This window comes from Anomaloglossus baeobatrachus, chromosome 1 (assembly GCF_048569485.1).
Source record: "Anomaloglossus baeobatrachus isolate aAnoBae1 chromosome 1, aAnoBae1.hap1, whole genome shotgun sequence".
Lineage (NCBI taxonomy): Eukaryota > Metazoa > Chordata > Amphibia > Anura > Aromobatidae > Anomaloglossus > Anomaloglossus baeobatrachus.
The window spans coordinates 323358774-323385657 of NC_134353.1; the positions used below are offsets into that span (position 1 = coordinate 323358774).

The 26884-nt window shown below is 48.7% G+C and overlaps 1 protein-coding gene across 1 annotated transcript in view; it reads left to right on the forward strand.

Annotated features, from left to right (window-relative positions):
* Positions 1-26884, forward strand: part of SCARB2 (scavenger receptor class B member 2) — a 108230-nt gene that overhangs the window by 4821 nt on the left and 76525 nt on the right. Inside the window, exon 2 of the mRNA XM_075351660.1 lies at positions 24730-24887. Within this exon, the coding sequence (XP_075207775.1) occupies positions 24730-24887 (158 nt within the window). The remainder of the gene's footprint in view (positions 1-24729; positions 24888-26884) is intronic.

Consider the following 26884-nt stretch of genomic DNA (forward strand, 5'->3'; position numbering starts at 1 on the left):
ATTGTCAACACCTGTTAGGTGCCACAGGTAAGTTACAGGTGCTGTTAATTACACAAATTAGAGAAGCATCACATGATTTTTCAAACAGTGCCAATACTTTTGTCCAACCCTTTTTTTATGTTTGGTGTGGAATTATATCCAATTTGGCTTTCTGACAATTTTTTTTTTCATTGAAGACAATTACCATAAATGAAGATAATAATACCAAAAAATTTGTGATTACAATCATTTTCAGGAAGAAACTGAGTATTCTGACAGAACTGCAGGGGTGCCAATACTTTTGGCCAGCATTGTATGTAAAAGGATAAATAAACAAAATACATAAACATATTTGGCATCGTCACATCCAGAACAACCTGATATATAAAACTGTCACATTATTTACCCTTTCAATAAACATCGTAAAAAAACCAAAAACAAAACGTAGTATAAAAGTATACTTTTTTCATAAAACACCAAACAAAAGTGGAATAAAACGTGATCAAAAAGGCACATGTAAATAAAAATTGTATATCTGGAAAGGTAATTTTGTCCTGCATAAACATGCCGCCAAACAGTTCCATCAGCAGAAACATAAAAAAGGAATAGCTCTCAGACTATAGCGATTCAAAAACATTTTTTTTCTATAAAAGTAGTTTTTATTGTGCAAAACATAAAAAAGATATACGGTATTGCTGTAATTGTACTGACACAATAATAAAGCTGTCATCACTCTTACCCCTCGCAGAACGGCATAAAAAATTCCTGAATTGCTGTTTTTTGTTTATTCTTTCCACTAAAAATTAGAATAGAATGTGATCAAAAAAGTTGTGTGACCGAAAATGATACCAATAAAAACATCAAGTCGTCCCGCAAAACACAAGCCCGCACATGACTCTTTCGGCAGAAACACAGAAAAATTATAGCTTTATAGATCTCCAATGCAATGCAAAACCTTTTTTTGTATAAAGCGTTTCTTAGGGGCCCTTTGCACACTACGACATCGCAAGCCGATGCTGCAATGCTGTGCGCGATAGTCCCCGCCCCAGTCGCAGCTGCGATATCATGGTGATAGCTGTCGTAGCGAACATTATCGCTACGCCAGCTTCATATGCACTCACCTGCCCTGCGACATCGCTCTGGCCGGCGACCCGCCTCCTTATTAAGGGGGCGGGTTGTGCGGCGACATCACACGGCAGGCGGCCAATAGAAGCGGAGGGGCGGAGACGAGCGGGACTTAAATATCCTTATAGTTTAATTATATAATATTACTTATAGGCACCTCAGTGGCTCTGCAGACGTGACATGGTGTCCGCTATTGATTCCAGCTGATATTACGTTCTAAAAGTCTAATAGCGCTTCTTCCCTTCCGAGCACTGCTGTTCGCCCAAACAGTAGTTTTCCACCACATATGGAGTATCGGCGTACTCAAGAGAAGTTGTACAACAAATTGTCAAATTTTGTTGAAAAATGAGAAATTGCTGATAAACTTTGAGCCCTTCTAACTTCCTAGCAAAAAAAAAAATTATGTTTAAAAAATGATGCTGATGTAAAGTCGACATGTGGTAAATGGTACTTGTTAATTATTTTCTGTGTCATAACTCTCTGGTTTAAGGGCATAAAAATAAAAATTTTGAAAATTGATACATTTTCGCCAAATTTCCGATATTTTCACAAATAGTTGCCAAAAATAGTGGTGTCCTAAATTTATCACTATCATAAAGTACAATATGCCATGAAAACAGAATCTATGAATACAACATATCTCATTATAGTCAATTACATGGCTCTGGCATTCCCCTAATTGCTTTAGCCTTCAATGAAGTAAAGAACTCTCATGTGAACAGAGTCTTACATTATTACGACTAAGCAACCAGACTCAGCTTTCATTAACTGCTGACGGACTTCCCATAGACTTAACCCCAGGGCTGTATTTTGCCTTCGTGCTGCCCTAGGCACTTTAAGTGGTTGCGCCCCTTAGTGACAACGTAAAACTGAGTTTTCGCCAGGGCTGTGGAGTCGGAGTCGGAGTCGTGGAGTCGGAGTCGGAGTCGGAGCTCATTTTGGTGGAGTCGGAGTCGGAGTCGGAGTCGGTATAAAATGCACCGACTCCGACTCCTAAAATATATAATAAATTGGGGACAGGAGTGCAATGCAGAATGTGCTGAATATTTTACTAAATAATAACATTTAGTATAATGCTTATATTTAAGTGAAAAATTTATTGTAGTACAATGTGAACATCAGACATTTAATTGTTTTTATGATACAATAATCAAGATATTTGGATAGAACATAAAATATTTATTGGAATACAACTTTAGAACACAAAAAACTAATAAATTGTAAATATGTAATATATATATATATATATATATATATATATATATATATATATATATATATATATATACACACACAGTGTATATACACACACAAGATATATATGTAATCTACTGTATATTACATAGTGTATTACATATTTACAATTTATTACAGTTTTTTGTGTTCTAAAGTTGTATTCCAATAAATATATTTTATGTTCTATCCAAATATCTTGATTATCGTATCATAAAAATTATTAAATGTCTGATGTTCACATACACATATTCATGTACTACAATAAATTTTTCACCTAACTAAGCAATATATGTAGGAGTCGGAGCCGGAGTCGGAGTCGGAGCCGGAGTCGGAGTCGGTGCAAGAGAATTTGAGGAGTCGGAGTCGGAGTCGAAGGTTTGGCTTACCGACTCCACAGCCCTGGTTTTCGCACTCGACATCTGTTTAAGGCAGATCTACTCTGTAAAACACTTTAAAAAGTATCAATGAGAAACGAAGGGCACTAACCCCTCCAATGGGGATCACCACAGGCACAGCAAAACATAGCATGAGTATAACATATTCCCACCACTTATATACTGTGACTGTCACACTGGCCCTAATAAACTAAAACATCACACTGCCCTCCCTTATAAATTATGCCCACCACACCTTCTTCAAATATGAAATATGATCTGTACTGTCCTCACATCATGCTGCCCCATCCTCACAGTGTCCCATGCATGCTGATCCCTCCTCACAGTGTCCCATGCATGCTGATCCCTCCTCACAATGTCCCATGCATGCTGCCCCCTCCTCACAGGGTCCCATGCATGCTGCTCCCTCCTCACAGGGTCCCATGCATGCTGCCCCCTCCTCACAGTGTCCCATGCATGCTGCCCCCTCCTCACAGTGTCCCATGCATGCTGCCCCCTCCTCACAGTGTCCCATGCATGCTGCCGCCTCCTCACAGTGTCCCATGCATGTTGCCCCCTCCTCACAGTGTCCCATGCATGCTGTCCCCTCCTCACAGTGTCCCATGCATGCTGCCCCCTCCTCACAGTGTCCCATGTATGCTGCTCCATCCTCACAGTGTCCCATGCATGCTGCTCCATCCTCACAGTGTCCCATGCATGCTGCTCCATCCTCACAGTGTCCCATGCATGCTGATCTCTCCTCACAATGTCCCATGCATGCTGCCCCCTCCTCACAGTGTCCCATGCATGCTGCTCCTTCCTCACAGTGTCCCATGCATGCTGCTCCCTCCTCACAGGGTCCCATGCATGCTGCCCCCTCCTCACAGGGTCCCATGCATGCTGCCCCCTCCTCACAGGGTCCCATGCATGCTGCTCCCTCCTCACAGGGTCCCATGCATGCTGCTCCCTCCTCACAGTGTCCCATGCATGCTGCCCCCTCCTCACAGTGTCTCATGCATGCTGCCCCCTCCTCACAGTGTCTCATGCATGCTGCCCCCTCCTCACAGTGTCTCATGCATGCTGCCCCCTCCTCACAGTGTCCCATGCATGCTGATCCCTCCTCACAATGTCCCATGCATACTGCCCCCTCCTCACAGGGTCCCATGCATACTGCCCCCTCCTCACAGGGTCCCATGCATACTGCCCCCTCCTCACAGGGTCCCATGCATACTGCCCCCTCCTCACAGGGTCCTATGCATACTGCCCCCTCCTCACAGGGTCCCATGCATACTGCCCCCTCCTCACAGGGTCCCATGCATGCTGCCCCCTCCTCACAGGGTCACATGCATGCTGCCCCCTCCTCACAGGGTCCCATGCATGCTGCCCCCTCCTCACAGTGTCCCATGCATGCTGCCCCTCCTCACAGTGTCCCATGCATGCTGCCCCCTCCTCACAGTGTCCCATGCATGCTGCCCCCTCCTCAGTGTCCCATGCATGCTGCCCCTCCTCACAGTGTCCCATGCATGCTGCCCCTCCTCACAGTGTCCCATGCATGCTGCCCCTCCTCACAGTGTCCCATGCATGCTGCCCCTCCTCACAGTGTCACATGCATGCTGCCCCTCCTCACAGTGTCCCATGCATGCTGCCCCCTCCTCACAATGTCCCATGCATGCTGCCCCCTCCTCACAGTGTCCCATGCATGCTGCCCCCTCCTCACAGTGTCACATGCATGCTGCCCCTCCTCACAATGTCCCATGCATGCTGCCCCCTCCTCACAATGTCCCATGCATGCTGCCCCTCTCCATGAGCTCCTAATGCTGCCTTACTCTTTTCCATAATGACACCTCCATGCTGCCCCATTCATCATACTAAGACCACCACACTAGCGCTTATGCTGAGACCCCCCCCCACACACTACCCCACTCTTGATATTGACTCCCCTACATTGCTCCACTCCATACTGAGCCCACACATGCTGCCCCTTCTCCATAATGAGCTCCCAATGCTGCCCCCCTCTTATTCTGAGTCCTTACACTCCCCCCATCGATTTTGTCATTGCACTATCCCTCAACCCTTGTCCTCTGTCTCTAGCATTGGCCCCTCTCTCCCATTCCCCCAGCAGCAGCCTCTCTCCCCCGCCTTCAGCAGCAGCCTCTCCCCCAGCATCAGCCTCTCTCACCCCAGCCTCCCCCAGCATCAGCCTCTCTCTCCCCCAGCATCAGCCTCTCTCTCCCCCAGCCTCCCCCAGCATCAGCCTCTCTCTCCCCCAGCCTCCCCCAGCATCAGCCTCTCTCTCCCCCAGCCTCCCCCAGCATCAGCCTCTCTCTCCCCCAGCCTCCCCCAGCATCAGCCTCTCTCTCCCCCAGCATCAGCCTCTCTCTCCCCCAGCCTCCCCCAGCATCAGCCTCTCTCTCCCCCAGCATCAGCCTCTCTCTCCCCCAGCATCAGCCTCTCTCTCCTCCAGCCTCCCCCAGCATCAGCCTCTCTCCCCCAGCCTCCCCCAGCCTCAGCCTCTCTCCCCCCAGCCTCCCCCAGCCTCAGCCTCTCTCCCCCCAGCCTCCCCCAGCCTCAGCCTCTCTCCCCCCAGCCTCCCCCAGCATCAGCCTCTCTCTCCCCAGCCTCCCCCAGCATCAGCCTCTCTCTCCCCAGCCTTCCCCAGCATCAGCCTCTCTCTCCCCCAGCCTCCCCCAGCATCAGCCCCTCTCTCCCCCCCAGCCTCCCCCAGCATCAGCCTCTCTCTCCCCCAGCCTCCCCCAGCATCAGCCTCTCTCTCCTCCAGCCTCCCCCTCTCTCTCCCCCAGCATCAGCCTCTCTCTCCCCCAGCATCAGCCTCTCTCTCCTCCAGCATCAGCCTCTCTCTCCCCCAGCCTCCCCCGCATCAGCCTCTCTCTCCTCCAGCCTCCCCCAGCATCAGCCTCTCTCTCCCCTAGCCTCCCCCAGCATCAGCCTCGCTCTCCCCCAGCCTCCCCCAGCATCAGTCTCTCTCTCCCCCAGCCACCCCCAGCATCAGCCTCTCTCCCTCCAGCATCAGCCTCTCTCTCCCCCAGCATCAGCCTCTCTCCCCCCAGCATCAGCCTCTCTCTCCCTCCAGCCTCCCCCAGCATCAGCCTCTCTCCCCCCAGCCTCAGCCTCTCTCTCCCCCCAGCCTCCCCCCCCCAGCCTCAGCCTCACTCTCCCCCCAGCCTCCCCCCCAGTCTCAGCCTCTCTCCCCCCCCAGCCTCCCCTCCAGCCTCAGCCTCTCTCTCTTCCCAGCCTCCCCCCCAGCCTCAGCCTCTCTCTCTCCCCCCAGCCTCCCCCCAGCCTCAGCCTCTCTCTCCCCCCAGCCTCCCCCCCAGCCTCAGCCTCTCTCTCCCCCCAGCCTCAGCCTCTCTCTCCCCCCAGCCTCCCCCTCTCTCTCCCCCCAGCCTCCCTCCCAGCCTCAGCCTCTCTCTCCCCCCAGCCTCAGCCTCTCTCTCCCCCCAGCCTCCCCCCCAGCCTCAGCCTCTCTCTCCCCCCAGCCTCCCCCCAGCCTCAGCCTCTCTCTCCCCCCAGCCTCCCCCCCAGCCTCAGCCTCTCTCTCCCCCCAGCCTCCCCCCCAGCCTCAGCCTCTCTCTCCCCCCAGCCTCCCCCTCTCTCTCCCCCAGCCTCCCTCCCAGCCTCAGCCTCTCTCTCCCCCCAGCCTCAGCCTCTCTCTCCCCCCAGCCTCCCCCCCAGCCTCAGCCTCTCTCTCCCCCAGCCTCCCCCCCAGCCTCAGCCTCTCTCTCCCCCCAGCCTCCCCCCCAGCCTCAGCCTCTCTCTCCCCCCAGCCTCCCCCTCTCTCTCCCCCAGCCTCCCTCCCAGCCTCAGCCTCTCTCTCCCCCCAGCCTCAGCCTCTCTCTCCCCCCAGCCTCCCCCCCAGCCTCAGCCTCTCTCTCCCCCAGCCTCCCCCCCAGCCTCAGCCTCTCTCTCCCCCCAGCCTCCCCCCCAGCCTCAGCCTCTCTCTCCCCCCAGCCTCAGCCTCTCTCTCTTCCCAGCCTCCCCCCAGCCTCTCTCTCCTCCCAGCCTCCCCCTCTCTCTCCCCCCAGCCTCCCCCCCCAGCCTCAGCCTCTCTCTCCCCCCAGCCTTAGCCTCTCTCTCTTCCCAGCTTCCCCCCAGCCTCTCTCTTTTTCCAGCCTCCCCCCAGCCTCTCTCTTTTCCCAGCCTCCCCCCAGCCAAAAAGAGGCATCGCAACGATCATCAACTAACCTGTAAGGTGCCCATACATTCTAGGCTCTGCCTTACGCATACCTGCTCCGGTGCCTGCTGCCCTGCTCTGCTGATTATCCTCTTCTGGCTGGCACCAGCTCCAGTCGCGTCCTCCTCCGCGGCGTGTGTCGTCTGCAGCATTGGACGCTGCAGCACGGGGCAGTGAGCTGATTGGCGCACCCGCGCGCCTCTGACCCGGAAGTGCAGGCGCTGGAACTTCCGGGGTTAATCAGCTCACTATGCCTGGCGCCCTCCGTGTATTTAAAGAGACAGAAGTGCGCCTTTCCTCCCTCTCACCCCCCTCCCCCCCCTCGAGAACACAGCGAAGTGCAACGGAGGGAGGGGCGGGGGGCGGGGATGTAAAAAAAAAAAAAATGTATATATATTTTTTTTTTTTCTGCCAGAAAGTGCCGCCCCCCCGCAACGTGCTGCCCTAGGCACGGGACCACGGGTGCCTAGTGGCAAATAAGGCCCTGCTTAACCCCTTAACCCCGGGTGATTTTCCGTTTTATTTTTCGTCCCCTTCTTCCGAGAGCCGTAACTTTTTTATTTTTATGTCAATCTTGCCATATGAGGGCTTAGTTTTTGCGAGACGAGTTGTACTTTTGAATAAAACCATTAGTTTTACCGTATAGTGTACTGGAAAATGGCAAAAAAAATTCCAAGTGCGAAAAAATTGCAAAAAAAGTGCAACTGCCTGATGGTTTTTGGGATATTTTATTCACCGTTTTCACTATATGGTAAAACTGATGTGTCGGTGTGATGCCTCAGGTCGGTACGAGTTCGTAGACTCCAAACATGTATAGGTTTACTTTTATCTAAGGGGTTAAACAAAATTCACAAGTTTGTCCAGAAAAAAAAGCATTCTTATTTTTCGGGCTCTATCACTCAGTGATCGCTTATTTTTTGCGTCTCATGGTGCCATTTTTAACGGTACCATTTTTGCACAGATGCACCGTTTTGATTGCCTGTTAACACACCTTGCGCAAAATATGCGGCGACCAAAAAAACTTAATTTTGGCTTTTGGATTTTTTTTGCTGCTACGCCGCTTACCGATCAGATAAATTGATTTTATATTTTGATACATCGGGCATTTCTGAACGCGGTGATAGCAAATATGTGTATATTTGGGGTTTTTTTTACGCTTACATTTTGAATGGGGTGTTTATTTTTTAAAAATATTTTTTTTTATTTTACTAGTCCCCCTATAAGGATCAGCAGTCTAATCGCTCATTCTTTTCTGTAGATCAGAGCATCATTGCTCTGATTTGCAGAAAAGCTGCTCGTGCCTGATAGCCGCACATGTCATCTGTTCAAATCAGCTGACATGTGCAGAGATAGTCAGGTGTTGTGAAGGGGTTAAAATACCTAGCAAACAGCTATGAAGAGCAGGTCTCCAGATGGTAACTTTTGTGAGTAGCCTAGTACAGAAATCCAGAACTAAATGGGTATATTCTGGACTTGGGAGTGGAGAGATAAATATCATACACTGGAGTTAGGATGGTAGCCTAAGTTAGGCCGGGGCAACACGGGGATTACTGTGATCACCTCGCATGACACTCGGCTCATGCTGGCAGTACAGCAGAGCCGAGTGTCATGCGAGTGCCCCTGCGACTGAAATCCATTCGTGCGAGCGGACCTTAGCTGTGGGGGGCGGGCCGGCACGGAGGAGGGGAGGTATTTATCTCCGTCTCTCCACCATAGTCTGCTATTGCGAGAGAAACAAGACTCATATTACAGTCGCAGCATGCTGCGATTGTTTTTCTCGGTCCGATTAGGGCTGAGAAAATAATCGCTCATGTGCGCTGACACACAGGCTAATATTGGTCCGAGTGGAATGCGATTTTTTATTTTTTTTATGGGACTCCACTCGCACCGTTTTTCTCGCCGTGTGTCTTAGGCCTTAGAGGTTTGCTTGAAGCTGGATGCCATAGTGCACCGAGATTACTTGATGTGAGAATACAAAATGGGAGTATTGTGGGAACATAAGACCTGTGTGTGATGTCAGGGAGAAGATTTGTCTATCGTTATCCTGGCAATGGGGGCTCTGGGTACAACAACTAAGGGAGGGAGGTTAAACTGGGTGTGACTACCAAGAGGGCACTAGATGTTGCTTGTGATTATCTGTCAATGCTTAATGTGGCTCTTAGGCTAGATTCACACTTGCATGTAACTCGCACAAAAATTGAAAGAGAGGTTTCCAGCGCCAGGAATAAGTTAAAAATCCTTTTTTATTGAAAATAAGGTAATAAAAATCTGACATGACCAAGACCTGAAGCGTCGAAACGCGTTGTTCTGCCATCTTTCTGACATCTATTATGGTATCTGCTGGATTTTTATTACCTTATTTTCAATAAAAAAGGATTTTTAACTTATTCCTGGCGCTGGAAACCTCTCTTTCTATTTTCAATTGGATGGTTACCGAGCCTCATTCCCTGCGCAGGATCCCTGATTGCAACCAGCAGGTCAGTCCTTGGTGAGCTGGACTCTCCCTTATCTTCTCGCACAAAAATTGCTTCGCCCGCACCAGACTGTGGTTCTCTAGACAGGCGTGTGTCAGGTTCATGTATTTTTATGCAGCTGACACGCTCCTGTCAGGGGAGCCGCTGGCTGGATCGGGCTGTGCGATGCTATCCTCATGCGAGTCACACGCAAGTTTGCCTCCCGTTAAGTTAAGAAAGAGTCTGGATCACAGTTTTAAGGCTATGTGCGCACTAGAAAAAGGATTTTTCTCAAGAAATTTCTTAAGAAATTTCTTGAGTGAAGGATTAGCGCACCTGCGTGAAAAAAAGCGCACCAATAACGCACTGAAAAACGCATGCGTTTTTACCGTGTTTTGGTGCATTTTTGGTGGTGCGTTTTTTTGCAGGTTGGTCCCTGCGTTTTTTAATGCTTTAACAGCAATAAATAATATAGATAATAGATAATTGATAGATAGATAGACATATACCGGTAGATAGATAATGAATAGATGGATAGATTAAAAAAAAAACGACGTGGGGTCCCCCATATCTTTTGTAGCCAGCTAGGGTAAAGCAGACGTCAGACCAGGTAGTCACACCAGTAGCATTTGACTGGGAAGCCGAGGAGGATAATCGGGTTCACACACCCAATCCAGGAACACCCTGTTAACTTCACAGGGGTTCTGGGGTGCACTGTCCGTGCACGTAGGAGGCACAACCGGACAGGTGGCGCAACAGGTGCGTTGTCCGTGTGCGTAGAGGCCAGGGCACTCTCAGACAGGTGACGCAGCAGGTATGCTGTCCTTGTGCGTAGGAGGCACAACCGGACAGATGACACAGCAGCCGCAGCCCAGTTAACGCCACTGGACTGCTATAGCACAACAGGAACGGTAGGAAGGAAGCACGGCGCCTGACCCTCATGTGCTGAGCCACGAATCTTGGCGAGACAGGCACCGTTCGGCTAGCCCTACCTACCGCTTCCAACAAGGCTTATGCCACCATAAACACTAAATGAAGACTGCGCACCTCCATGTTGTCTCCAGCCCCTTTTATAACCTGGGTCCGCCCCAAACCCAGGGTGGAACCACCAAGGTCCAATAGCAGAATGCCATGTCATCAGTGACGTCACATGCGACCTATCCGGAACCGCCACGTCATTGATGACCTCATGGCAGCCACGCCCCAAACACTTCACCAGTCATCGTCTGACGACCAATGGTGAGGTGCCAGATCATAGGGGCGGGCCTCTGCGAGCCAGTCCGGAGTTGCCACGTCATCAGGACACCTGACACCCTCTGCCCTATCAGGGCCTGCCACCTCACGGACATGCTCAGTGAAGTCCTTACCGGACCTAGCCTCTGATGCACTAAGTGCCTGAGCATGCTCAGTAGCCTGAGCATGCTCAGTAGCCTGAGCATGCTCAGTAGCCTGAGCATGCTCAGTAGCCTGAGCATGCTCAGTAGCCTGAGCATGCTCAGTAGCCTGAGCATGCTCAGTAGCCTGAGCATGCTCAGTAGCCTGAGCAACAGACTCAAAAAGCCGACTATCAGTTTGAGCATGCTCAGTAGGCACATCCCAGAACTTAGACACAGCCCGAAGTCCAAGTACCTGTGCAAAGAGGCTGTTAGGATTAATTGTGGGAGCATGCTCAGTAGCCTGAACTGAGGACTTAGTCTCAGAAATGACACAATCAGTCTGAGCATGCTCAGTAGGGAAAACACCAGACTTAGACTCTGGCTGGGGTAAATCGGCGCACGCATGCGCACTAGCCGCCTCTCCACACTTAGACGTGGTGGAAGGAGCAGCCAACTGGACGACCCGAGGCACGGCCAAGAACGGCAGCCGGCGCCTGGGCGCAACAGGAACCGCAGCAGGCTGCTTGCGGCTATGGCGGCGCCGGTTCGTAACAACGTGCCAATCCTGGCGCTTTACCCCCAACTCATCCGTTGCCCTGGTGCGGTGGCAAACGGGGTAATAACTGGGGTTGATACCAGATGTGTAATGTCGCCTTGCATCAAGCCCTGGGGTTACTGATGTCACGCGTCTATCAGATACCTGACATCACCAACCCAGCCAGTAAGAAATAAAAAATAGACAACAAAAAAAGTTTTATTTGAAAAAACACTCCCCAAAACATTCCCTCTTTCACCATTTTATTGAAAAGAACAATCAAATCCGGGTCTGGCGTAATCCAATAAGGGGGTCCCACGACGATCCATACCATAGTCACTGTCCCAGTCAATGAAGAACAGAATGTTCCCCATTGGCTGGGAGAGTAGTGCAGTGACCTGAGCTAACATCAATAAGTCAGCCCAGGTCACTGCAGGGGATGACTAGCGCTTTACCTTGGCAGGAGGTTAGATTAGATCCTTACCTGCTGTGATGATCTCCTACACTCCTGACGTCAGCGCTGTCACTGACTTCCATTGACCGCCGCGTTCACAGCGAAGAATCGCGGGAGCCCATGATGTCACCGCTAATGACAAATCTCGGGCCGCCCGCGAGACGTGACGTGAGAACGCGGAGGGCATTGGAAGGCAGTGACAGCACTGACGTCAGAAGTATAGGAGATCGTCACAGCAGGTAATAATCTCATCTAACCTCCTGACAGCAGCGCTCGTCATCCCCGCGGCTGTCCGCATTGCAGTGTGAGAAGCTGCTGATACTGCAGTGCGGGCAGCCGCAGGGCTGGCAGGCAGCGGGACACAGACTGCACGGGCACCCGACGGAGGTCACACGGAAGTGCTTCCGTGTGGCTTCCAGGGATTGAGTGTGAGCTGTGTGTGTTTACTCTTTGCTCAGCTTTCTCTTCCTGTCATAATGACATCACTGCAAAACGCAGGCAGTGCTGAACATTATGTCCCGAAAAACGTGAAATAACGCAGGAAAACGCAATGAAACGCACAGAATTTGCTACTTGCGTTATTCCTGCTCTATTTCATAATTACATTACAGTCAATGGAGTGAATAATGCAGTTAGCTGCAGAAAAGAAGTGACATGCACATTCTTTTTCTTAAGAAAATCTACTGAATGTGCATGTCAGAATGTTCTTAAGAAAAAAATGCAGTGTGTGCACAGCTAATGTTTTTTTGCCATAGGTTTTGCTGGGAAATGTCTGCAGAAAGGTTACAACCATTTTCTCAAAAAATTTCTGCAGCAAAAATGCAATAAAATACAAACAAACAGTGTGTGAACATAGCCTTAAACATCAATTCTGCAAGCTGCCTGAATGAGATTGTGCTGGTGATTGAGCGGGGATCCTGCTATCAGACACAGCCAGACTCCCCACAGAAAAGACAGAAGTAGTTTATTACCATATCTGCCTTACTGATCGTTGAGAAAGTGCTGTATATACTGTAATTATATTTTTTTTCCCCCTGATATCAAATGTAGGTCATATGTATTAGATTCAAAAATTATTTGAATATGCAACTGAGAAAAATTCTAGATGTTTTAAGGCTGCTTATATGAAAAAAAATATATATATACTTGGCCAGAAATGGTGGCAAAATGGTCTGATCAGCAGCTATTCTACAGTTATTTATAGGACCATTTATACTGTTCTTTACTAAAGAATGGTGATGTATCTGTAAAAAGTCGGCATACGGATGGTCTGTGTGTCATGCATATTTTTCTCGCACCCATTGACTTGCATTTGTGAGGCTCGATCTTTTTACAGAACCTTACACAGCCTGCTGTGATTTACAGCTAAGGGTACTTTCACACTTGCGTTGGGTTGAATCCGCTGGGTCCGTTGCTGCGTCGTTTTGACGCATCCGTTATTTTTGTGTTGTCAACAGATGCAACGGGTCCATTATTTCACAGGAATCCGTTAGCTGATTCCTGTGAAATAACGGACCGTTGCATCCGTTTGGCGTCCGTTAGGCGTCCGTCTAACGGAATCCGTCTGCTCTGTTTTATTTCTTTTTTTATTTTTTTTCATTCTGGGCATGCTCAGAATAAATTAGCGGAATCCAGCAGCGGATTCCGTTGTTAACCACTTAGCAACGGAATCCGCTACCATAGGGAACCATTATAAATTTTAACGGAACCAACGGAATCCGTTGGTTGGCGTCATTTTGACACAAGCATTTAACGTTACATTCTGCGTTGCTTCCGCTTGGCGGAAGCAATGGAGCATCGGCCAACGGAAGCAACGCAGGTACTTTTGGCACAATCCGTCATCAATGCAAGTCTATTTGAAACAACGGAATCCGTTAACGGATTCCGCTGTTTCCCAAGACAGCGGATTGCGCCAAAAAAAAAACAACGCAAGTGTGAAAGTACCCTCACGAAAAACTCACAGATCAGTACTGCCTCATTGAATAAGATTGGCTGTGATTTTTTTTTTTTTTTTATTGCTTCGCACTTGGTTTTTTTATACACAGATGTGAGAGAACCCTAAGGGTATGTGCGCACTAGGCGTTTTTTTCACGCTGCGTTTTTATGTGCGTTTTTGTCTAAAAAACGCATTCGCGGCTAAAAAAAGTGGCAAAAACGCATGCGTTTTTGCCGCAATTCGGTGCGTTTTTTGCTGCGTTTTTGCTCACTGCGTTTTTAATCAGTGCACAATGCCATTAAAGATTGTTGATGAAAAAAAAAAAAAAAAAAGGTCTGATGTCATTTCCTTCTTCAAAATGTTCATTGTATGCAGGAGAGCAGACAGCTGCAGAACTAGTGTATGCAGGAGAGCAGACAGCAGCTGCAGAACTACAAGTCTCAGCATCCTCCATTCACTAGTGTATGCAGGAGAGCAGACAGCAGCTGCAGAACTACAAGTCTCAGCATCCTCCATTCACTAGTGTATGCAGGAGAGCAGACAGCAGCTGCAGAACTACAAGTCTCAGCATCCTCCATTCACTAGTGTATGCAGGAGAGCAGACAGAAGCTGCAGAACTACAAGTCTCAGCATCCTCCATTCACTAGTGTATGCAGGAGAGCAGACAGCAGCTGCAGAACTACAAGTCTCAGCATCCTCCATTCACTAGTGTATGCAGGAGAGCAGACAGAAGCTGCAGAAATACAAGTCTCAGCATCCTCCATTCACTAGTGTATGCAGGAGAGCAGACAGCAGCTGCAGAACTACAAGTCTCAGCATCCTCCATTCACTAGTGTATGCAGGAGAGCAGACAGCAGCTGCAGAACTACAAGTCTCAGCATCCTCCATTCACTAGTGTATGCAGGAGAGCAGACAGCAGCTGCAGAACTACAAGTCTCAGCATCCTCCATTCACTAGTGTATGCAGGAGAGCAGACAGCAGCTGCAGAACTACAAGTCTCAGCATCCTCCATTCACTAGTGTATGCAGGAGAGCAGACAGCAGCTGCAGAACTACAAGTCTCAGCATCCTCCATTCACTAGTGTATGCAGGAGAGCAGACAGCAGCTGCAGAACTACAAGTCTCAGCATCCTCCATTCACTAGTGTATGCAGGAGAGCAGACAGCAGCTGCAGAACTACAAGTCTCAGCATCCTCCATTCACTAGTGTATGCAGGAGAGCAGACAGCAGCTGCAGAACTACAAGTCTCAGCATCCTCCATTCACTAGTGTATGCAGGAGAGCAGACAGCAGCTGCAGAACTACAAGTCTCAGCATCCTCCATTCACTAGTGTATGCAGGAGAGCAGACAGAAGCTGCAGAACTACAAGTCTCAGCATCCTCCATTCACTAGTGTATGCAGGAGAGCAGACAGCAGCTGCAGAACTACAAGTCTCAGCATCCTCCATTCACTAGTGTATGCAGGAGAGCAGACAGCAGCTGCAGAACTACAAGTCTCAGCATCCTCCATTTACTAGTGTATGCAGGAGAGCAGACAGCAGCTGCAGAACTACAAGTCTCAGCATCCTCCATTCACTAGTGTATGCAGGAGAGCAGACAGCAGCTGCAGAACTACAAGTCTCAGCATCCTCCATTCACTAGTGTATGCAGGAGAGCAGACAGCAGCTGCAGAACTACAAGTCTCAGCATCCTCCATTCACTAGTGTATGCAGGAGAGCAGACAGCAGCTGCAGAACTACAAGTCTCAGCATCCTCCATTCACTAGTGTATGCAGGAGAGCAGACAGCAGCTGCAGAACTACAAGTCTCAGCATCCTCCATTCACTAGTGTATGCAGGAGAGCAGACAGCAGCTGCAGAACTACAAGTCTCAGCATCCTCCATTCACTAGTGTATGCAGGAGAGCAGACAGCAGCTGCAGAACTACAAGTCTCAGCATCCTCCATTCACTAGTGTATGCAGGAGAGCAGACAGCAGCTGCAGAACTACAAGTCTCAGCATCCTCCATTCACTAGTGTATGCAGGAGAGCAGACAGCAGCTGCAGAACTACAAGTCTCAGCATCCTCCATTCACTAGTGTATGCAGGAGAGCAGACAGCAGCTGCAGAACTACAAGTCTCAGCATCCTCCATTCACTAGTGTATGCAGGAGAGCAGACAGCAGCTGCAGAACTACAAGTCTCAGCATCCTCCATTCACTAGTGTATGCAGGAGAGCAGACAGCAGCTGCAGAACTACAAGTCTCAGCATCCTCCATTCACTAGTGTATGCAGGAGAGCAGACAGCAGCTGCAGAACTACAAGTCTCAGCATCCTCCATTCACTAGTGTATGCAGGAGAGCAGACAGCAGCTGCAGAACTACAAGTCTCAGCATCCTCCATTCACTAGTGTATGCAGGAGAGCAGACAGCAGCTGCAGAACTACAAGTCTCAGCATCCTCCATTCACTAGTGTATGCAGGAGAGCAGACAGCAGCTGCAGAACTACAAGTCTCAGCATCCTCCATTCACTAGTGTATGCAGGAGAGCAGACAGAAGCTGCAGAACTACAAGTCTCAGCATCCTCCATTCACTAGTGTATGCAGGAGAGCAGACAGCAGCTGCAGAACTACAAGTCTCAGCATCCTCCATTCACTAGTGTATGCAGGAAAGCAGACAGCAGCTGCAGAACTACAAGTCTCAGCATCCTCCATTCACTAGTGTATGCAGGAGAGCAGACAGCAGCTGCAGAACTACAAGTCTCAGCATCCTCCATTCACTAGTGTATGCAGGAGAGCAGACAGCAGCTGCAGAACTACAAGTCTCAGCATCCTCCATTCACTAGTGTATGCAGGAGAGCAGACAGCAGCTGCAGAACTACAAGTCTCAGCATCCTCCATTCACTAGTGTATGCAGGAGAGCAGACAGCAGCTGCAGAACTACAAGTCTCAGCATCCTCCATTCACTAGTGTATGCAGGAGAGCAGACAGCAGCTGCAGAACTACAAGTCTCAGCATCCTCCATTCACTAGTGTATGCAGGAGAGCAGACAGAAGCTGCAGAACTACAAGGCTCAGCATCCTCCTTCCAGGACTGTATGCAGTTTTTTGCCCAAAAAGAAAAAAAAAATGACATGGGCTTCGCCATATTTTTGTATGCTAGCCGGGTACAGCAGGCAGGTACGGGCTGCCCCCAACCCCCAGCTGCCTATTTGTACCCGGCTGGGAACCAAAAATATAGAGAAGCCCTTTTTTTTAATTATTTCATGAAATAATTAAAAAAAAAAAAATGACGTGGGCTTCGCCTAATTTTTGAGTCCAGCCGGGTACAACTAGGCAGCTGGGGATTGGAATCCACAGTGCAGGGTGCCCATGCTTTCTGGGCACCCCCACTGCGAATTGCAGTCCGCAGCCACCCCAGAAAATGGCGCTTTCATAGAAGCGCCATCTTCTGGCGCTGTATCCAACTCTTCCAGCTGCCCTGAAGACGGGTGGCTAGCTAGGTAATAATGGAGTTAGGGCTAGCTGTATATTATCAGCTGGCCCTAAGCCCGAAATTCATGGTGTCACGCCAATATTAGACATGGCCACCATGAATTTCTAGTACAGATAAAAAAAAACCACAACACACAGAAAAATATTTTTATTAGAAATAAAACACAACACAATTAGTGACTCCATCTTTATTGAAATAAAGAACCCCCCTCCGCAGTAATCCTGGGTTAGGGTCCCGCGCCGTCCAATCAGGATCCAATATCATCTGATCGGTTTGCTGGAAGGCATACCGATCAGATGATCTGTCAGGTTCAAGGATGTGAATCACATCACACATCAGCTGATTGTATAAAAGCCGATTATACAATCAGCTGATGCATCAGTAGAAAAAAAAAAAAAATAATAATACTCACTTATGTGCTGTGCTGATTACCGGCAGCTCCTGGAGCGATCGATTGGACAGGAGTCTGATCCCGTCCGATCGCTGCAAGAGCTGCCGGTAATCAGCTGATGAAGTCCCCTGACGGCAGGATCAGCTGATAGCCGGCCGGGCGCCCGCGTCACCGCGATCAGCTGATGCGTCAGGTGACTGCATCAGGTGATCCACCGCCAGGTCCTGCAAGCAAGGTCCTGCCCCGGGGAGACTGCACACAGCCAGAGCGGCGGGACCGGGAGGAGCTGGGAGCGGGCATGGCACCGGGACCCTGCGGACAGGTGAGTATATATGACATTTTTTTTTTTCTACTGTTCACTTTGATTTTCGCCGCTGCCTCCACCTCCCGCCCAGACATGGCGCCGCACGGAGCTGACATGCACAGGACGGGAGGTGGAGGCAGCGGTGACGGTACCGGGAGGATTCACGCTTCTGTGTTTACCAACAGAAGGAATCCTCTTCCTGTACACGTCACTGTAGTACCCACCCCTTGCGTTTATAGCTGCGTTTTTAGTCATAGAAACGCGGCTATATGCATTTTTCATTGCGTTTTTAACATCTCATTGAATTCAATGGGTGAAAAACGCAGTGAAAAACGCAGAAATAATTGACATGCTGCGTTTTTGTGGTCACCACAAAAACGCAGCTAAAAAAAAACGCTGTGTGCGGACAGCACTTATGAAAACCCATTGACATTGCTGGGGAAGCAATGTCACTGCGTTTTCAGCACAAAAACGCGGTAAAAAACGCCGCTAAAAACGCGGCAAAAACGCCTAGTGCGCACAAGGCCGGCTACATGCGTTTTTCACCCATTGAATTCAATGAGATGTTAAAAACGCAATGAAAAATGCATATAGCCGCGTTTCTATGACTAAAAACGCAGCTATAAACGCAAGGGGTGGGTACTACAGTGACGTGTACAGGAAGAGGATTCCTTCTGTTGGTAAACACAGAAGCGTGAATCCTCCCGGTACCGTCACCGCTGCCTCCACCTCCCGTCCTGTGCATGTCAGCTCCGTGCGGCGCCATGTCTGGGCGGGAGGTGGAGGCAGCGGCGAAAATCAAAGTGAACAGTAGAAAGAAAAAAAATGTCATATATACTCACCTGTCCGCAGGGTCCCGGTGCCATGCCCGCTCCCAGCTCCTCCCGGTCCCGCCGCTCTGGCTGTGTGCAGTCTCCCCGGGGCAGGACCTTGCTTGCAGGACCTGGCGGTGGATCACCTGATGCAGTCACCTGACGCATCAGCTGATCGCGGTGACGCGGGCGCCCGGCCGGCTATCAGCTGATCCTGCCGTCAGGGGACTTCATCAGCTGATTACCGGCAGCTCTTGCAGCGATCGGACGGGATCAGACTCCTGTCCAATCGATCGCTCCAGGAGCTGCCGGTAATCAGCACAGCACATAAGTGAGTATTATTATTTTTTTTTTTTTTCTACTGATGCATCAGCTGATTGTATAATCGGCTTTTATACAATCAGCTGATGTGTGATGTGATTCACATCCTTGAACCTGACAGATCATCTGATCGGTATGCCTTCCAGCAAACCGATCAGATGATATTGGATCCTGATTGGACGGCGCGGGACCCTAACCCAGGATTACTGCGGAGGGGGGTTCTTTATTTCAATAAAGATGGAGTCACTAATTGTGTTGTGTTTTATTTCTAATAAAAATATTTTTCTGTGTGTTGTGGTTTTTTTTTATCTGTACTAGAAATTCATGGTGGCCATGTCTAATATTGGCGTGACACCATGAATTTCGGGCTTAGGGCCAGCTGATAATATACAGCTAGCCCTAACTCCATTATTACCCGGCTAGCCACCCGGCTTCAGGGCAGCTGGAAGAGTTGGATACAGCGCCAGAAGATGGCGCTTCTATGAAAGCGCCATTTTCTGGGGTGGCTGCGGACTGCAATTCGCAGTGGGGGTGCCCAGAAAGCATGGGCACCCTGCACTGTGGATTCCAATCCCCAGCTGCCTAGTTGTACCCGGCTGGACTCAAAAATTAGGCGAAGCCCACGTCATTTTTTTTTTTTTAATTATTTCATGAAATAATTAAAAAAAAGGGCTTCTCTATATTTTTGGTTCCCAGCCGGGTACAAATAGGCAGCTGGGGGTTGGGGGCAGCCCGTACCTGCCTGCTGTACCCGGCTAGCATACAAAAATATGGCGAAGCCCATGTCATTTTTTTTTTCTTTTTGGGCAAAAAACTGCATACAGTCCTGGAAGGAGGATGCTGAGCCTTGTAGTTCTGCAGCTGCTGTCTGCTCTCCTGCATACACTAGTGAATGGAGGATGCTGAGACTTGTAGTTCTGCAGCTGCTGTCTGCTCTCCTGCATACACTAGTGAATGGAGGATGCTGAGACTTGTAGTTCTGCAGCTGCTGTCTGCTCTCTTGCATACACTAGTGAATGGAGGATGCTGAGACTTGTAGTTCTGCAGCTGCTGTCTGCTCTCCTGCATACACTAGTTCTGCAGCTGTCTGGTCTCCTGCATACAATGAACATTTTGAAGAAAGAAATGACATCAGACCTTTTTTTTTCATCAACAATCTTTAATGGCATTGTGCACTGATTAAAAACGCAGTGAGCAAAAACGCAGCAAAAAACGCACCAAATCGCGGCAAAAACGCATGCGTTTTTGCCACGTTTTTTTAGCCGCGGGTGCGTTTTTTAGACAAAAACGCACATAAAAACGCAGCGTGAAAAAAACGCCTAGTGCGCACATACCCTAAGGCTACATGCGCACGCTGCTTTTTTTCCTGCTTTTTTGGCTGCAGTTCTGTTGTCAGAACTTTCTGACATTTGACTTCCCAGCAAAGTCTATGAGAAGTCAGATTTGTCATGCACACGGTGCAGTTTATTTGTCAGCGTTTTATTTGTCAAAGGTTTGTGACAAATAAAATGCAGCATGTTCATTCTTCCTGCGTTTTTGACAACATTTGTCACAAAAACGCAGCAAAAACGCAGGGTGTGAAAAACTCACCAAAACCGCATCTATAATTACATGCGTTTTTTGTGACATTTCCAGGCTCTCTCTGACAAGGTACAGTTTTGGCTGCAGTTTTGGCTGCAGTTTCTGAACACAAAAAGATGCAGTTTTTTGGCTGCAGTTTTGTCAGCAGAACTTTCTGACATTTGACTTCCCAGCAAAGTCTATGAGAAGTCAGATTTGTCATGCGCACATTGCAGTTTATTTGTCAGCGTTTTTTTTGTCAAACGTTTGTGACAAAAAAAATGCAGCATGTTCATTCTTCCTGCGTTTTTGTCAACATCTGTCACCCATTTAAATCAATGAGGGCATCAAAAACGCAGGAAAAATGCATGCTAATCAAAAGTGGTGCATTTTACCTGCCTTTTACCTGCGTTTTTGGTACCAAAAACGCAGGTGATTTGTCAGGAAGTGAGGTAACAGGCATGTGGTCCCGTCCCGTCCTCCACGTGTTCCCCGAAGTACCGCTGTCCCCAGGGGAGATGATGTGGAGGACGGGACTATCAGCGGCGGCAGGGAGAGGGGGATGGACATTGGCAGCCGAAAACATTGATTTTTCCCTCTCCCTTCCGCCGCTGATAGTCCCGTCCTTCACGTGTTCCCCGAAGTACCGCTGTCCCCAGCGTGCACGCACAGGGGAGATGATGTGGAGGACGGGACTATCAGCGGCGGCAGCGAGAGGGAAAAATCAATGTTTTCAGCTGCCAATGTCCATCTCCCTCTCGCTGCCGCCGCTGATAGTCCCGTCCTCCACGTGTTCCCCGACGTACCGCTGTCCCCAGCGTGCACGCACAGGGGAGATGATGGACCCCTCTCGCTGCCACCGCCGCCGCTGAAAGTCCCGTCCTCCACGCTCCTGTCAGCTCCACGCAGTAGCGCGATCAGCTGAGCTGTCACTGAGGTTACTCGCGGCCACCGCTGAATTCAGCGGTGGCCGCGGGTAACCTCAGTGACAGCTCAGCTGATCGCGCGGCTGTCTTCAGTTGCTGCGTGGAGGTGACAGGAGCGGCGGTGTCTGCTGCTTCTCCGGTCACCTCCATGCAGCAGAGCTGGAAGCGACGCTGGACCATCCTGGATTACGCCGGACATAGAGGGCTTTTTGGGGCTTATTAAATGGGAGAACAAGGGAATTTGTTAGTGTTTTTTATTTCTAATAAAGGATTTTTTCAGGTGGGTGTTTATTTACTGTAATTTACAGATTAATCATGGAAGGAATCTCGGGGAGACGCCTGACATGATTAATCTAGGACTTATTGGCAGCTATGGGCAAATCGGGAAGAGCCGGGTACTGTCCCAGAACAGCCGCATCTAATGGATGCGGCCATTCTGGGCGACTGCTGGCTGATATTGTTAGGCTGGGGGGCTCCCCATAACGTGGAGCTCCCCATCCTGAGAATACCAGCCTTCAGCCGTATGGCTTTATCTGGCTGGCATTAAAATACCGCACGCCAGTTTTTTTTAATTATTTATTTATTTCTAATTTTTTTTTTTTCAATTCAACAAGCTTTATGGGCTTGTTCGAACTGAAAAATACATGAAACAATTGTTGACAAAACTGCAGCCAAAAACGCACCAAAAAAGCAGCAAAAACGCACCAAAAAAGCACCTACATTTTTTGTGACATTTCCAGGCTCTCTCTGACAAGGTGCAGTTTTGGCTGCAGTTTTGGCTGCAGTTTGTGAACACGAAAAAGAAGCAGCGTGCGCATGTAGCCTTAGCAACCTGAAGACATCTTTCTAAACGTAGGTCTGTGAGGCTATGTGCGCACTTTGCTTTTTACCTGCTTTTTTGCTGCTTTTTCAACTGCAGCGTTTAATGCCAAAATGGTTGTGTTCTGCTTTTCAAGCAAAGTCTATGGGAATTTGGGTTTCTTGTCCGCACTATGCAGTTCAAACTGCAGCCTTTTTGTTGCAGAACTTTGGTCAAAAACTCAGCTTTGCAGTGCAAAACCCAAATGGCAAAAACAAAAACATGACAATTGTGTTTGCCATTTGGGTTTTGCCCTGCAAAGCTGAGTTTTTGACCAAAGTTCTGCAACAAAAAAGCTGCAGTTTGAACTGCATAGTGCGGACAAGAAACCCAAATTCCCATAGACTTTGCTTGAAAAGCAGAACACAACCATTTTGGCATTAAACGCTGCAGTTGAAAAAGCAGCAAAAAAGCAGGTAAAAAGCAAAGTGCGCACATAGCCTGAGTCAGTTGCAGTACTATATAACCTCATATAGATCTTTCTAGTCCGGCAGTATGGGTAGGTGTGCCATCCAGCTGGAGTAATCAGCTCCAGGCTTTACTGCTGGGGGCTGACAAGTATACTCTATGTACCCTGCTCCAGTACCTGTGGTTTTAGCTCCTGCTTTTCTTGTTTGTATTCTCTTTGCCTGACTGCAACCTGTCTCCTGACTATTCTTTTGCCTACTGATTTTGTAACTGTACTGTCCTCATTATCTGACCCTGCTACCTAACCACTCCTGCTAGCCTGCACCATCGGCCAGCAGCTGACTCTGTGGCCCGAACCCATGGACCTCTGTGTAAGGCTACTTTCACACATCCAGTTTGAGCACTGCGGCTCAATCCGGCTGTGAAACCTATGCAACGGATGCGGCGAAAACACCGCATCCTTTGCATAAGTTTTTACATGCGGCCCGTCCGTTTTTTTCCGGTTGCGGCACGCTACTGAGCATGCGCAGTGAAAGAAACCGCATGCGGCGGCCGGATGCGTTTTTTACGCATCGCGCCGCATCCGGCGTCCATAGGCATGCATTGAAAAATGCGCCGCAGAGGCCGGATGCGGCGCGATGCAGTTTTTTGCCGGAGCAAAAAACGTTGCAGGCAACGTTCCATCCGGCCGCGGCATCGGCTAAATCTGCCGCATGCGGCAAAAACCGGACCGAACGCAAGGCCATGCGGCACAATACGACACTAATGTAAGTCTATGCAAAAAAAAAACGCAACCGGCGGAAAAAAAAACGGTTGCGGTTTTTCTGCAGAGCGCCGTATTGTGCCGCAGAGCAAAAAACGGATGTGTGAAAGTAGCCTTAGTCCAGATCCCTGTATACTGGTTAAATGGTGGAGACCAATCCAACCCCTAGAATCTGGTAAACAGAGTGGCTTGTGCTAATCGTTCTGTGGTAGCCATTTAAGAGCTGCCAGGCGACCACTGACAGACCCTTGTAACAGTCTGCAGATATAACTGTAGCTAAGTTTAGACTAATGCCTAAGCCACACGGCGAGAAACTCTGTGCGAGTGGAGTGCGATAAAACATCGCATTCCACTCGGACCAATTCTAGCCTGTGTGTCAGCGCACATGAGCGATTATTTTCTCAGCCCCAATCGGACCGAGAAAACAATCGCAGCATGCTGCCACTGTAATGTGAGACTCTTTCTCTCGCACCCATTCAAGTGTATGGGGCGAGAAAAAAATCGCACTGCACTCGCGGTACACCGTTGTACCACGCGTGCAGAGCGAGAATGGTAATAGCCGGCTACAGAGGAGAGAGGGAGATAAATCCCTCCCTCACCTCCTCTGTGCCAGCCCGCCCCTTCGCAGCGCTGGCCCGCCCCTCCTGAGAGCCGGCCCGCCCCCCGCAGCTGAGGTCCGCTCGCACGGTCGGACCTCAACTGCAGGGACGCTCGCATGACACTCGGCTCCTTCTGTATTGCCAGCGCGAGCCGTGTCATACGAGCATCGCATTAGTGCCTGTGTGGCCCCGGCCTAACCATTCCAATTTTTCTAAAGCGTAACCACTTTTAGCCTTATAAGATGTTGGTTCTTCAGTCTTACTTGTTCTGCCTTGTTAGCAGTCAATAAGTAATAGCATTAAAGGGGTAGTTCACCCTGTGATTGGCTGCAGCAGTTGCATGCTCATCCTTGTGAGATGAGGAGACATAAAGACTGTTGGTTATACCGGATAGTGGACGGAGTAGTGAGGGATAGGTAGGGGAGTATACAGGATTTATTCTACTTCACACAATGATGGGGGGTAAATTGGCTTTGCAAACCAATTTAATTAGGAAAGTTGCTATAAAAGCCATTTCCTAGAATATCCCTGAAAGCCATATATCAAGAATAAGATTTTGCACTTTATCCTTATTTCACAAGTTTCCCTTGTATTGCTATTGCATCTAACATTTTAATTACATTTATGACATGTCTGGTAATTCTGTAAATCTTATTCCAGGCTACAGTGTTAAAGAACGGGACAGAGGTCTTCAATGATTGGGTCAACCCCCCTCCTCCAATCTACATGCAATTCTATTTTTTTAATGTAACTAACCCACTGGAAGTACTAGCTGGAGAGAAGCCTGTGGTAGATGAAATTGGACCATATACTTACCGGTAAGTTTGTTAAAAGGGACCTGTCAGATGCTTTGAGGTAATCAAAATACCTGGTTCTATAAGATAGGACCATGCTTAGCCTCCTGGCCACAGATGGATTTTCCATCGCTTAAAAATGTCAACTTTGTTAATTTTTATATAAATGATGCTGCAAGTGCAGCCTGGGCAGCAGAAGCCTGGCTAGTGCTGTCAGCCTGTCCTTAGTGCACTTGCAGCTTATTTTACCTAAAGATTCAGTGTTGATGAATGTGAGAGGTAAATATAAGTATCTTGGTTGTACGGAATGTATAAAAGTACCAACTAAAAATCATATGAAATTAACTATTTATGTACGTAATAGGGGACTCTCGCTTGCTGACCCTCTAGTCGCACCTCGGCCATGCCACATTAAAAAGGATGTCTGTGAGCACACTAAAGAAAGGTCTTCATTTTTCCAAAAACAGCAATGCACAGGTTGAAATGACTGTAGAGTTGTTTTACAGGGTATGTGTGCAGCCCCCCACACCACATCAGTACTTGTGAGTAGTGCAAGTAAAGGAAGCAGTTTTTCAGAGCCCACTCATGTCTGTATAATTGGCAAAAGCAAAAATTCCGTAGTTCCCATTCCTGTTCTTGGTAGATTATAGACTTAAGCCCGCTTTACACGCTACAATATACGATGTGTCGGCGGGGCCACGTCGTAAGTGACGCACATCCGGCATCGTAAGGTACATTGCAGTGTGTGACAGCTACGTGCGATTGCGATTGAACGTTAAAACGTTCATCGCATACATGTCGTTGAATCCTGACGAATTGCACGTCGGGTTGTTCAATGTTCCTGAGGCAGCACACATCGCAGTGTGTGACACCCCGGGAACATTGAACAGATCTTACCTGCGTCCTGCGGCTCCAGCCGGCAATGTGGAAGGAAAGAGGTGGGCTGGATGTTTACGTCCCGCTCATCTCCGCCCCTCCGCTTCTATTGGCCGGCTGCCGCGTGACGTCGGTGTGACGCCGAACGTCCCTCCCACTCCAGGAAGTGGACGTTCGCCGCCCACATCGAGGTCGTAAGGACGGGTAAGTATGTGTGACGGGGGTTAATCGTTTGTGTGGCACGTTCAACAAATTGAACATGCCACACATACGATGGGGGCGTTGCAAATCGCATACGATATCGTATGCGAAATCGTAACATGTAAAGCAGGCTTTAATGAAAACTATTGAAGGTTGTTTATTGGTGTGCATTTCTTCACCCCACATCATTGTTATTAACCTTAGCCCTAAATGTCTCATAAGTATTTGGCAAGTACGGTAGGAACTGCAGCGTGTTCACTCTTTGCACATTTCTACTGCAGAACATGTGGTAACAGGCCCATGAGTCTACGACATTGTGAGTAATTCTAATTGGCCTGATTAAGAAGAAGCCTGCTTACTCTCATAATCTCTACAACCTGGAATTAATTCTGAACCCTTCCTTTTCTTTGTCTCATTCCTTGCCATTCTGGCTGATAGAGGACGTATGGAGACTTTGCACTTCAGTTTGCTTTGTAAAAAGTTTTATGTATGTATATATTTACGGCCATCAAATATAAAAGTATTTAGTTAGTAATCTATATACAGTACCTTGCAAAAGTATTCGGCCCCCTTGAATTTTTCAACCTTTTCCCACATTTCAGGCTTCAAGCATAAAGATAAAAATTTTAATGTTATGGTGAAGAATCAGCAACAATTGGGACACAATTGTGAAGTTGAACGAAATTTATTGCTTATTTTAAACTTTTTAAAAAAATAAATAACTGAAAATTGGGGGGTGCAATATTATTCGGCCCCTTTAAGTTAATACTTTGTAGCCCAACCTTTTGCTGCGATTACAGCTGCAAGTCGCTTGGGGAATGTCTCTATCAGTTTTGTACATCGAGAGACTGAAATTCTTGCCCATTCTTCCTTTGCAAACAGCTCGAGCTGAGGTTGGATGGAGAGTGTTTATGAACAGCAGTTTTCAGCTCTTTCCACAGATT